At 39.1% G+C, this 13,874-nt stretch overlaps 1 protein-coding gene across 4 annotated transcripts in view; it reads left to right on the forward strand.

Annotated features, from left to right (window-relative positions):
- The first annotated feature begins 485 nt into the window (after positions 1-485).
- The window catches only part of PI4K2B (phosphatidylinositol 4-kinase type 2 beta), a 32,143-nt gene continuing 18,754 nt past the window's right edge, over positions 486-13,874 (forward strand). For all 4 annotated transcript variants that reach the window (XM_063108296.1, XM_063108298.1, XM_063108295.1 and 1 more), the window contains exons 1-5: positions 486-868; positions 10,187-10,341; positions 11,049-11,249; positions 11,824-11,955; positions 13,618-13,771. In XM_063108296.1, the coding sequence (XP_062964366.1) occupies positions 586-868; positions 10,187-10,341; positions 11,049-11,249; positions 11,824-11,955; positions 13,618-13,771 (925 nt within the window). In that variant the 5' untranslated portion in view covers positions 486-585. The remainder of the gene's footprint in view (positions 869-10,186; positions 10,342-11,048; positions 11,250-11,823; positions 11,956-13,617; positions 13,772-13,874) is intronic.

Consider the following 13,874-nt stretch of genomic DNA (forward strand, 5'->3'; position numbering starts at 1 on the left):
AGTCGCTAGCTAGATTAGTCAGAAAAAAAGAGAATACAAACCAGCACTATTAAGAAGGTCTGAACAAGGACAAGGTTCCTGCTCTTATGGACTTTTGACTGGCGAAAACAAATGCTAGTCATACAAACAAATCCATATGCATAGATTGTGGTAGACTTCAAGACAGTTTTTTCGCAGCAGAGGCAGAGGCTGATTTAGGATGGAGTAGGGAACCTCCGCGAAAATTGCTCGGTTCCCGCGCTCCACCAGGAGCTGCATCAGCCCCGCCCGGCGTCTTCCCGGGCTCCCGAGGCAGTTGGTGCCCCGCCCCGCCCCGCCCCCTCGTGCGCCCCGCCCCGCCCCCTCGGCCTTCTACGCAGGCGCGGGGTTGGCACGGGGGCTGAGGCGCGAGGTGGGGCGCCGCCTGCGGCGGGGCGGGGCGGGGCGGGGCCGGGCAACTGCTGGGCGGGCGCCCCGCTGGCTGAGGGAACTGGTAAGGTGGCGTCGGTCCCACCCTGCCGCTGCTGTTCCCCGCCATGCCGAGACCAGACTCGGGCAGCTGACCTCTCTCATCTGTTCTCGGCGCGCAAGGCGCAGAGGGAGGCCATGGCGGAGATTTGCGGTCCTGGCCGGCGGGCGTCCGCGGGAGGCGGGAGCCGGGAGGACGAGGAGGAGGAAGAGCGGGAGCCGCTGCTGCCACGGATCTCCTGGGCCCAGCCGCGGAAAAGCGCCCCGGGGAGCGCCGTGAGGCTGCCGGAGGCTGCCGGAGATGGGGGCGAGGCCGGCGACGAGGAACTGCTGCGCCCGCCCGGGGACGCGCCCTGCCGCCCCTCCCTGGACGCCCGGAGCGCGCCCATCGACCTGGACCCGACGCACGCCAGGAGTTCAGGTGCGGCCTGGTCTCCCCTCCTCCCTGCGCTCCTCCCACAGCGCCTGTGACCCCCCGCCCTCGGTTCCCCAGTCACGCCCCTGCCGGGGTTCCCGCTCGCGCCCAGCCCCGGCTGGAGTCTGTCCACACATGCAGTGCACTTGCCGAGTTGGAAAGGCTGCCCACCCTCTCGCTGGGGAGCCCGTCCCGAGCACGGGCGAGGGGCCAGCCGCCGGCCAGACCTCAAGCTCCTTGCCTTTCCCGCCCCCCCCGTTTACTTCTTCCAGGAGCTGTAGGCTAGTTGGCCTAAGGCCGATGGTTGTCTATAAACTCTGATTCTATAGACCTCCCCCCAAAGTGAGTCTAAACTTCTGGAATCTGACACTGAGGGAAACTTAGCACTGTAAAATGACCTAAGTTGTCTGCTGAAGTTTGGACTTTAGTTTTGAATTAAGAACGCTGAACTATCAAAAAGGTCCCGGAGTTGTGATTTGCAACGTGGATGACGAGATGTACAGCGAGAATATCCAGTTGCCACTGGGACACGTTTCAAAACCTTTTTCTATTCAATGTTGTTATTGTGACGTTAGCCAGAGGGGGCAGAGGCAGTTGAATTCCTGTTCTGCTATTTGTCTTGCAAAGTTTTTCTTTCTTGAGTTGCTTCTAAGGCTTTCAAGAAGACCCCTTTCCGTATTGATTGGATTAATAGCCTCAGCTGAAAGAGGGTAGTTGAAACGATGTTGAAAGTTGTATAATTTAGGCACACTATTGCAAGCCTGGATATTTGTGGATGAAATGAGTTTTTTGGCGTGTCGAGTAGACTTGGGCTAATTTGGTGGAAGTGTAGGAGCAGACTTGCAAGAGTCCCAGTTAGAGATGAGACAAGCTTGTTTGTAAAAGGGTGGTGATAAACACCTACATGCTAATTGTTAGGATGGCAGCTTAAAGAAAAGCCAGAGAATATGTAGTTTTCATTAATACTGCTTAGTTTTTCCTGAAGTTGTTTAACGTGCCTTCTACAGTTTAAGGAATTTGTATAGAATGGGTCATTCAAGTTCTAGTTGAATTTATATTCAAACATATTCTAGAGTAAATATATCGGAGAGGCCCGAGGGAAGCTCTCTGTTAAGCTTTGGCAAACGTGTCTGACATGCATGTCTGCTACCATTATGATGTTAGCTAATGGATGCACTGACAGCACAACGTTTAACTGAACAAACTATGGCTAGCTTGTCTTTTTCTGCCCCAAAGTTACCTTGTGTTGCTAGATTTTAAAAGAGCCTAAAGCATTGAAAGTGTGTATGTTCAGTGAAAGTGAGATCTTTTGTAAACAAATAATATTAAGGCTAGAAAAAGTCCAAGTGAGGATGTAGTAAGAATACAAATGTATTAAAGAGAATTGTTATCTTTTTTAATAGTAGTATCTTATTTATATTACAGTTTATACTATTTAAACAAAATTTAAACAGACTCCTAAAAAGTTTATGATTGAGTAATTTAACTAGATTTTTAAGTTTTTTTTAATGAGTCCATTAACTTTCACTTTCCTTTACCATCCAATTTCCATAAAACCACCTCTCTAGTTCCAAGAAATTCTTGTCTTTAGATTAATATCAACATCAATTATGATACTTAATTATTTCGTTTATATAAACAGAAATTTTATGTACTTTATCCAGTGGAAGAATGTCATATGTCTGTTATCTTTATTTTAACAAGGCATTTGACAAAGAAACATAATAAACAATAGATTCAGTTGTATCAACGTCAAAGTAGAAGTATCAGCAGCATTCCTTCTTCTAGTTATCATTTCAGTCAGTGACTTGGATAGTAATAAAGACGATAGTAGCTAATACCTACGTAGCAGTTAATATGTGGGCGTAGTTCTATGCATTTCACATATATTAATTCACACCAACCCTATGAAATGAGTACTATTTTTTATTCCCATTGAAAGAAAGCAGAGAGAGGTGAAGTGACTTCTCCAAGGTCCTGGTTAGTACAAACTAGTAGTACTTATATTCTGTTGGAGCTCCTAACAGAGAACAGTGTTAGAATTCACAAACAGCTACCAAAGTAAAAGAAAATGTGTATTTATAAATCATTTAATGATCCATAATGGGTTATAAATGTATGAGCACAATAAGAAAGTCATTTAAAAGTAAGGAAGAAAGATGAGAACAGGAAATATAAGGGTAATGAACTCAATATAAATGAGAATGGAATAAGAGTACACAACATGCACATCAGATCCTTGATGCAGGCAGTCCCCAAGTTTGATTTTTAAGATTACTGAGCAGCTAACTTGAGAGAAACACAATTACTGTATTCATAAAGTTAAAACAGACTGGTTATTTGAACCAAAACAGAGTGAACAAAGGATAACCTGTCACATATTCTCTTGGAGAAGAGACTATATGCTGAACAATATCTTTGTAATAAAAGTGATTAATTTCATAGGGGTAGTTTTTATAACCTCCCTGAAGCCCATCTCAGTAGAACTAATTCTAACAGCTGTTGCTATCAGTATTGCTTGATCTAGGTTCAAGACACTGATAATCTGGTTTAATTTAGAGGAAGGTGTTAAAAGAGATGTTCCTTCTGTCTTGACAGTTCTCCATAACTGAGCTTTTGAAAGATAGTGTTTTAGTCTGTTTTGTGTTGCTATAACAGAATACCTGAGACTGGGTAATTTATAAAGAAGAGAGGTTTATTTGGCTTACGATTCTGGGACAGCTGTGTCTGGCACGGTCCTCAGGCTGCTTCTACTCATGGGAAGAAAGTAGCAGGCAGCTGGCGGGTACAAGCAGATCACATGGCGAGAGGAAGCAAGAGAGAGAGAGGAGGCGCCAGGGTCTTTTTTTTAAGCAACGAGCTCTTGCGGGAACTAATAGAGTGAGAACTCACCCATTAATCCCCCCTCCCCCAGGGAGAGCATAAATCCATTCATGAGGGATCCACCCCCATGACTCAATCAGTTTTCAACACTGCCACATTCGAGATCAAATTTCCACATGAGTTTTGGAGGGGACAACACATCCAGACTCCATCAGTGAGCAACAGTGTGTTGGAGATTATTCTTCAACCAGTGCTTAAAATACAGCTATTCTTTGTTTTCCATTTATTACAAAGATACATCATTCATCAAATATTTGAGTGCCTACTGGATGCCAGGGGAAATCAAAGCCTTGGGGAAACAATAGTGACCCATATATCAAATGGATGCCTGGTCACCTGCCCTATCCCCGCATAGCTCTATAGTCTAATGGAAGAAATGGTCAGTTAAAAGGAACAGATCTAACAGACATGCTCAGGTGGGGAAAGCTGAGGGTTCTATTGAGGCTTGGAGCTGGGCCCAAGGTGTAGGTGCCAGAGAAGACTTAGCAGAGGAAGTGGCATCCAATTTGAGACCTGAAGGATGAATAGCACTGGAAGCCTTGAGGCAGGGTACAGTTCGCTAAACTTGTGAGCACCTAATTTTTTCTAGAAAATGTTCTATTTGATAGAATTATTAGTCTGTTTCTTTTGCTTATAACAGAATACCTGAAACTGGGTAATTTACAAAGAAGTAAAATTTATTTCTTACAGTTTCAGAGGCTGAGAAGCCCTAAGTTCAGGGAACACATCTGGTGAGAGCCTTTTACTTGGTGGTGAATTTCCACAGCAACTCAGGGTGTCACATGGCAAGAATGGTCTGAGCAAGAGAGCTAACCTCACTGCTGTCCTTATAAAGTTATCAGAACCATTCCCATGATCACCCAGTAAACATCAACCCATTGCTCCATGAATGGATCAGTCTCACAATCCTCCTAGGGCACAGTCCTCACAATCTAATCACCTCTTAAAGCCCCGACATTTCAACTACCATAATAGGATTTCTGGCCCTCTTAACACTGTTACAATGAGGATTAAGTTTCCAACCTATGAACTTTTGGGGGACACATTTCACCCATAGCAGTGGGTAAGATGTAGTTCTAATCGTCAAGGCAGGAAGAGTTCGTTTTGATTTATTTATTTAAAATAAAAACTTGAAAAGTTACTGTGCATACTTATATTCAGCTAAATATGAACAGTTATACAACGGGTTCTCTTAATCCATTTTAAATTTATTCTTTCTAAAGGACCAGTAATAACCCTTAAGTGTGGTCAAGGGGCTGGTTTGTTAATTTTTCAAATAAATTTATTTAGGGCCTTCCATGTGCCAGGCCCTGTTCTAGGCACTTGGGATACATCAGAGAACAAAAGAAAGATTTCTGTCTTCCTGGAATTTAGAGCATCTTGTTAAAGCATTTTGTTAAAGCATTTTAAGTGTGAAGGATGAATAAGAAGTAGCCATGGGAAGGAAGCGTGGCATATTGAAGGGAACGGCATGAACAAAGGTTCAGAGGGTAGGCTGGGCATCTTATGAAAAGTGAGGAACTTGAGTAGGACTGGAACTTCACTAGAAGGCCGCCATCTCCTCTTAAAGATGACCCATAGGGAGTACACAAAAGTAAAATTGAGATTCTCCTCAGAAAGCAATTTGGAATATTTTCTGACACAGAGACAAAACATCATAGTTCATTTCTTAAAAGGGGTGACAATAATTTTAGTTGAAAAAAATATTAAAATGTAGCTAACCACACCCTCAGCTATTGGAAGTTGAACCCAATGACAACAACAGACCTTCAAACCAGATCATCCAGCTTGAAACAGCATAATATCTGGGGTGTCATCTAAGTTCAACTCATTACCAATGTACATTTAGGTAACTAGAATGAAGAAAATTGTGAGATGTAATTGTCAGTTATGAGTCAGTTAAGGAAAAATTATCTACTCCAAACCAATTACTTTGACTTTAGAATAGTTGATATATAGCCTTTTTTCTGGCCGTAATTAGTAGAACCAGTTGTTTTATTGAGTGCCTTTCTAGATTGTGATGGTAAATGCAGGCCATCTTTGCATAAATGACTGCACATTTTCCTGTGGGGGCGATATTATCTCATTTATCCAAAAGAGATACTCATTAAGGGCAGGTTAAAGAGAAAGGGGGCAAGAACATACTGGCTTATTTTATTACAGGAATGTAACTAATCGATCTAATTTTGGATGAAGCTGAATTATTTAGTTTTCAAAGGATGATTGCGGGCTCCATGAGAACAACAAAGGTAGGCTCTGTGATGAATTCATAAAACATAACCCATAAACCAGTTTGGTAACATTCAATAGTACAAGTTGAGTATCCCTTATCCAAAATGTTTGGGATAGAAATGTTTTGGATTTTGGATTTTTTCAAATTTTGGAATATTTGCAGAAACTTAACTGGTTGAACATCCCTAATCCAGAAATCCAAAATATTCCAATAAGCATTTCCTTTGAACATCATGTCAGCTTAAAAAGTTTTGGATTTTGGAGCATTTTGGATTTCAGATTTTCAGACTAGGGATGCTAAATGTGTGATAATGTCAAGGTCTGCACATAGTCTCCAAAAGAACCGCTCAAGTGTAGTTTGAGTGAAACCAAGAGTGGTCTAAGAGTTTAGCCATTTCAATATGAGTTAGTAGTATGACAGGACTCCTAAATAACTAATATAGTATTACAGGCCTTCTTATTTTGGGATAGTGTCAAGACTGAGAGGTGTCTCTATTCTCTGCGCTGGGTTACTTGGTTCTGAAGACCATATTTTAAGAAGGCACATTAAAATACTGAGGCATGAAATAGGAGGGCAACCAGGATGCTGAAAAGCCTAAAAACACTTCCATATGGAATGAGGTGAAGAATAGAGGAGACTTAGGGGAACATGAAATGGTCTTCAACTATTTGGAGGGCTCTCACAGGGAAGAAATAAGTAGACATTTGTTTTGCTCCAGATAGCAAGTCTAGGACAGAGGGTAGAACTGCAGCAGATTTATTTCATTTCTGGAAAAGGAAGGTTATGTTTGTTTTCAAACAAACAAAAGGAGCATTTAAAAAGAGTGATTTAAGCATTGGCTCAAGGACCACTTCCTGGTGATATTTTATGGAAAGTACACTAGTACTGGCAACAAGGTTAAATAAATAACTTTTCAAGTTTGCTTCTGTTGTTAAGAGCCTATGAATCCCTAACCTAGAAGTAATATCACGTAACTAATGATAATGGTTACTAGCACATTCATTTATTTCAATAGATTTAAGTGCCCGACAAATACTGATCTCTCTTTCAAGTGAACAAGAAAAAGTTCATCCTTTCATTTTTTAAATTTTAACTTTTACTTGTACATATTTGTGGGGTACAGTGTGTTGTTTCAGTACATGCATATACTGCACGGTGATTCACTTTGGGTAGATAACACAGTTTTGTACTTGTTAGTCCACCACTTCTCCCCCCACCCACTTCCCTCACCTCCTGGTCTCTGGTAACTGTTATTCTATTCTCTGTTTCTACGAGAACAACTTTTTTTTAAAAAGAAGATTCCACATATGAGTGAGATCATTCAGTATTTGTCTTTCTGTGCGTGGCTTACTGCAGTTAACATAATGGTCTCCACTTCCATCCATCTTGCTGCAAATGACAGGATTTCATTTGTTTTTTTATAACTGAATAGTATTCCGTTGTGCCTGTATGCCATAGTTTTATTCATTCATCCACTGATGAACATTTAGGTTGATTCCATCTCTTGGCTATTGTGAATAGTGCTGCGATGAACATGGGAGTGCAGGTGTCTCTTTGATTTATTGATTCATTTACTTTGGGGATATTCCCAATAGTGGGATTGCTGGGTCATAAGGTAGTTCAATTTTTAGTTCTCTGAGGAACCTCCATACTGTTTTCCACAATGGCTGTACCAATTTACATTCTCACAAACAATGTAGGAGAGTTCCCTTTTCTCTGAATTCTTGCCAGCATTTGTTATTTCTGTTTTTTTATAATAGCCATTCTAACTAGGTGCGATGATATCTCATTTTGGTTTTAATTCGCATTTCCTTGGTGAGTAGTGATGTTGAGCATTTTTTCATGTGCCTGTTGGCCATTTGTATGTCTTCTTTTGAGATATGTCTGCTCACGTCTTTTGCCCATTTTTTGATTGGGTTATTTGTTTTTTTTGCTGTTGAGTTGTTTTAGTTCTTTATATATTCTGAATATTAAATCCTTGTCTGATGTGTAGTTTGCAAACACTTTCTCCCATTCCATAAGTCATCAAAATCTCTTCACTTTGTTGATTGTGTCCATTTGCTGTGCAGAAGCTTTTTAGTTTGAAGTAGTCCCATTTGTGTATTTTTGCTTTTGTTGTCTGTTCCTTCATGGTCTTGCTCAAAAAAGCGCTCCCACTTCTATTTCATGTAGCGTTTCCCCTGTGTTTTCTTCCAGTAGTTTCATAGTTTCAGGTCTTAAGTTTAGGTCTTTAGGCTGACTGGTTAGTTTTGTGGGTTAGAGCATGGTGCTGATAATGCCAAAGTCCAGGGTTTGATCCCTGTACAGGCCAGCCACCCCGCCTGTCTCCCCCACCGCAAATTTAGGTCTTTAATCCATTTTGAGTTGATTTTTGTGTATGGTGAGAGATTGCCTTTTTAAAATTTTTAAAAAATCTTTTTTACTTTTTATTTTATCATTACACAATGTAAACTTTTTACCAATATTTCCCTAATCTTAAGGATTTTCAAGGGATAGGTAAGAATGATTTGGAATCAGCATATCAATTGTTTAAACATGACTAAAATATTTGGATTATTTATTCTTTTGAGTGGGTTGAATATGCGCAATAGCCCTTTTTTATAGTACTTTTCTCAGTACAAACTTGTAAAAATTAGTAAATAACAGTTTTATTTCTGTCTGAATTAAGGCAAATTTTTAATTAAGGAAAGTTGATGATGTTTTGAACTTTCATAACAATGCATGTATAGCATTGAAATACCTTCCATATTACAATATGAATAGCTTTGGATTCTCTGCCATTCTAAATGATTAATTATTAATTCATTTGGCAAGTGTTTATTGAGTGCTTATTATGTTCCAGGAACTGTGTAAGTTCTGGGGATACAGCATGGTCTTGGGGGCCATAGTTAGGACTTGGGCTTTTCTTTGAGTGAGATGGGAGATCATTGGGCTGTTTGGCACAAAGGAGTGACATGATTCTGACTTATGTTTTAAGAGGATTACTATAGCTTCTCTGTCGAGTATAGAGAAGGCATGGGTGAGAGAGGGAGAGAGCCATTAGAGGCTCTTGTAATCATGTAGGTGAGTGTTGATAGTGACCGAATCACAAGGAGGGAATGGAGATGATAAGAGGTAGTTGGATATATATATATATAAGGCAGAGCCAACACAACTCGCTGGTAGACTGGATGTGGGGAGTGAGAGTGTGACATCATAGTTGATTCCAAGGTTTTGGCCTGAGCAACAGGAAGACTTGGAGTTGTCAGCAACTGAAATAGGGAAAGTGGGGTGACGCCTTCAGGAGGGGTGGTAAAGGTGAGGAATTGAGTTTGGGTAGTAAAGTTTGAGCTGTCTATTAAATATCCAAGCAGAGATGTTGAGTACAGTAGTTTGGAGTTCACACTGAAGCCTAGGCTTGAAAAGGAGAGGAGAGGACCGCAGACCGAACCTCAGGCATTCCAAAGTTAAGTAGGGGCTGGTGATAGTTTTTCCTGATAGCTTCTCTTTTCTTAGTGAAATAGGAAGCTGGATCATCTGCCAAGAGAGGATAGAGAGGGGGTGTTGGAAATTTGAGGAGAGGAATTGCTTTGTGTGCATTTTTATGGTCAAGTTCAGCTGTCCTGGAGTAGGATAGAGTTGGCAGACAGATGGGTTTAACCAGGACTGGGATTTTTTCCAGGTGACCATGATGAAGGGAGGGAGGAAGAGTGATTGTATGATGATTGACCATAATTTAAACTGGCTAAGGAAGGAAGTAAGGACACGAAGAGGGTGAAGACCAGTGATGATGTGGTAGATCAGTGCTTTGTAGTGGAAGAATTTTGGGGCTCAGGGTGTCAGAGGGATTGAACTGGTAAGATGGGAGGTGCTTGAAATTGAAAGTATGGAGAGGTTGGAGTTATCGGTAATGACAGTATCCGAGATATGACTATAGAATTAGAGGTTGAAGTAGGATGGAGGACAGAATCACTGGAGGAGAGGCATTCAAAGAAATGAGAGGTATTCATGTGATTATTTCAACAATTAGTGAACTTTTTTTCCATGTGTCATTATTTGGAACTTAAAGAGAAGTGGGGTTCTGGGGCGGGCAGAGGAGAATCAAAGCAGTCCATATAATACTTGATTACATTTTTCTGTACCTTAATGTCCTAATGCCAATCACTTGATCCAATATTACAGGTCTGTACTGTCAGCATTCTCACAGGTGGTCTTTCTTCTTAATGTAGTAACTGCTTGTTCTTCAGCGATGAATGCATTCTCGGATGACCCAGAATTTGCTGATATTATATTGAGAGCAGAGCATGCAATAGAATTTGGAGTTTTTCCAGAAAGAATCTCTCAAGGTTCAAGTGGAAGTTACTTTGTGAAGGATCCTAAGAGGGTGAGAATTTCAAAGACCTTCCATATATAGCAGAAATTTTGGAAAGTAGTAATTCAAATGTGAATTCATTGTGAGTTTCTGAGGATATGTTCCTGTAAATCTGATTGCACCCAGTTCTTATTGAACAGTTCTTATAGAACTGGGCTTTTTTGTCATTGGGTTTATTAGTTTATTTAACAAATACTTGAATGCCTGTGTATCAGGTACTGTTCTAAGTACTGGAGATGTAGCCCTAACAGACAAAGTCTCTGCCTTTTTAGGATGTACATTATAGACAATAAACAAACATAGAATTTGGATATATAAATAGATATTGAATCATAACACTGCTTGACCTAGAATGGTAGTTTTCAATCATTTAAAAATCAGTGGAACCCTTTCTTAACTTGGAAGTTCAGTAATGTAAAACAGGTAAAATCAGAGTCAATCTGGTTAAATGGCATGGGGTCTTGGAGACTTGCCCTCTCATTCCTAGGGTTTTTCAGAGCACAGTTTAAAAACTACTGGTCCAGAGGACTACTGATTTTAGATTGTTGAATGAGAATGAATGTAAAAATGTGATTGGAACTAAATCTCTTAATACTTGAGGGCTATGCCCAAATCTGCAGTGGGAAGCAGTAGAAAATGATTTATCAGAATTCATTTTATGGATTGTTGTTTATATATATTAAAAGCCTAATAAGATTTCTACTTTTTTTTCTCCATAGAAAATTATTGGTGTGTTTAAACCCAAATCAGAAGAGCCTTATGGTCACCTGAATCCAAAGTGGACCAAATTTGTTCATAAGGTCTGCTGCCCTTGCTGCTTTGGTAGAGGCTGCCTGCTTCTGAATCAGGGATACCTTTCTGAAGCTGGTGCCTTCCTTGTGGATGAAAAGCTTCATCTGGGCATTGTACCTAAAACAAAGGTAAAGGAGAATTTGTTCTCAATCATGTACTTCTAATTTACAGCCTGCTTATCTGTGAATACCCTTTTTTGTTAATCCAAGAGTCATGAGTGACCAGTAAATTGACTAGTTTAGTATCCAGAGTATTCAAGGGAATGTCTCTTGTTCCTGCAATGTCTGATGAGAGGAGAAAGAACTAGCATTTTGAAAGCAGAAAAAGATCAGGGATCTAGAGATCCTGTTGAAAGAAGAAATGACTGATGTGTTTCAAAGACTAGTATTTTCTTTTTGGCCTTTATAAATATTTACTTGAGTCTTCTCAAAATGTTCATTCCTAAGTCTACCTTTCAATACCCTTCTTTATGTCTTCCACTGGCAAATTTTTTGCTGCTTTTATACCTCTTTCAGAAAGAAATACATGCTATTTAATAGGGCTTTGCAAAATCGCCTGGCCTTACTATTTTAGATTCCCTGGGGCATTTATTATAGGGTTAAACTTTGCTAATTTCTGTCATTAAAGTGAGTTTCATAGTGTATATGAATAAAGATACTATAACACCAATTGTAACCATTTTTCTGAACTATATGTTTCTAGGTGGTTTGTCTTGTCAGTGAGACATTTAACTACACTGCAATTGACCGTGCAAAATCAAGAGGCAAAAAGTATGCTTTAGAAAAAGTGCCAAAAGTAGGTAGAAAGTTTCATCGGATAGGACTCCCTCCTAAGGTAAATGACTGATAAACTTTACTTGGGGGGCAATTGGGCACATGTATCCTGAGCCCCACGAGTTAGGCATATAACCCCTCAGTTTGGATATAATGGTAACAAAAACAGTTGTTCGTCTTCAAGGAGCTTATAGTAAACAAGCAATTTCAGTGGAAATATTATAAAGCTGTTATGATGATAAGTTCAGGGAGCTCTGAGAGGATAGAAGGATGCCTAACCCAGTTTGGAGGGGTGGGGAATGTTTCCAAAAAGAAGTTACATTGAAGCCTTTATAAAGTAATGGCCCAAAGCACAGGTCTAGAAACAGATCTAGGTTCTAATTCCAGCCTCTCCACTAGTTACCTCTTAGACTTTGGGCAAGTTCCTTACACTCTAAGCCCTAGTTTCTATAAAATGGGGATTATAAAAGCTACCTCTTAGATTGTTGTGAGAATAAAATTAAGAAATGCCTGTCAAGTATTTGGTACATAGTAATGTTTCAGTAAATGGTAGTAGCTATGTTTACTTACTATGTGTTAGATTTTGTTTTTTCTTAGCACTTTTAAATAAACCTGAGGGATGGTTAGCTGATAGTTAAGCAAAGATAGAGAAAGTTAATGGGAAATGCATTCTAGAAAAAGCTCTAGGTTTTATTTTTTAAAAATATATTTAGCCTATGATTTTATTGTTTTATTGTTGTTCTACATTTATCTAGATAAAATAATTTGAGTAGAAAATCATGGTTAACCTAACTTCTAAAAAAAGGTTATTCTTCAAGTTGACAGGAAGTTTGAAAGTTTTTACAAGGCCTGCTCGTTCTTGGATATGATGAGATAAATGTGACTAAAGGAAGATAGTATTTCCATATTTATGTCTATTAGTACCTAATTATAAGTGTTTTAAAGAAAGCCTTTAGGAAATTGATAAAATTTCATGCCAACAACAAGAACATAAAGTGTTGGATAAAATATAAATTTTCTTTCAGTGATTTGTTTATTTGCATTTATGAGGCAGGTTAGGTTACCCTGTGTGTCATATGTTGTTTAGATTTGTATTTCCTTCTTTTATAAATTGCTTAATGTTAACTAGTAATTTTAATAATAAAAATGCCTTTTAAAATGGACATATCTTTAAGGAAAGGACTTAAAAAAACACTGGAGGTTGTAGTTAATTGATTAATTCTTTAAATTATATGGCAAGATCTTTAATCTGTTTGATCAAAGAATACTATTTTTCAAATATAATTGTTTTCTGTATTTTATGTTGTAAAAGGAATCCTGAAATGTTTCTTCAGTAAGTTAAAATTGCGCTGTTATTGAATAAGCAGGATCAGTATAAAGTTTAGCCTCCCTAATTAAATTCATTTTAATGAATATCTTTGGAAAGTGGCATTCTTGAGGACACATGTTTATTTTCTTTTTTAATTGTCCTAAAATAGCTACTGTACTTCTTGAAAGTCTAGGGTTGAGCATTTTTTATCTGCTATGTATTCTTCATGTGATTATGTAAAATTAGGGTATAAAAATAGTATTCTTGATAAATGTGACTTATCTAAATTAGTGTTGTCTTCTATTTTTCTTATTGTGTTTAGATAACATTTCGTGACAGTATTGCTGAAAAGTTTAAAAATTAATCCCTTTGTTCTTGTACTTCCTTCTCTAACTATGGTTCTTAAAATTATAGATTGGTTCCTTTCAGTTATTTGTTGAAGGTTACAAGGAAGCTGAATATTGGCTTAGGAAATTCGAAGCTGACCCTTTGCCTGAGAATATTAGGAAACAATTTCAGTCACAGTTTGAAAGATTAGTTATTTTGGATTACATCATCAGAAATACAGGTATTGAAGTTCTCTCATTTGTTCACTAAAATCTTGTTAGCTTTTAAACTGTATTCTTGTTACAATTTCGATGCTGAAGTCTCAAGGCCACTTCCTCTAATTG

This window comes from Cynocephalus volans, chromosome 9 (assembly GCF_027409185.1).
Source record: "Cynocephalus volans isolate mCynVol1 chromosome 9, mCynVol1.pri, whole genome shotgun sequence".
In the NCBI taxonomy this organism is placed as follows: Eukaryota; Metazoa; Chordata; class Mammalia; order Dermoptera; family Cynocephalidae; genus Cynocephalus; species Cynocephalus volans.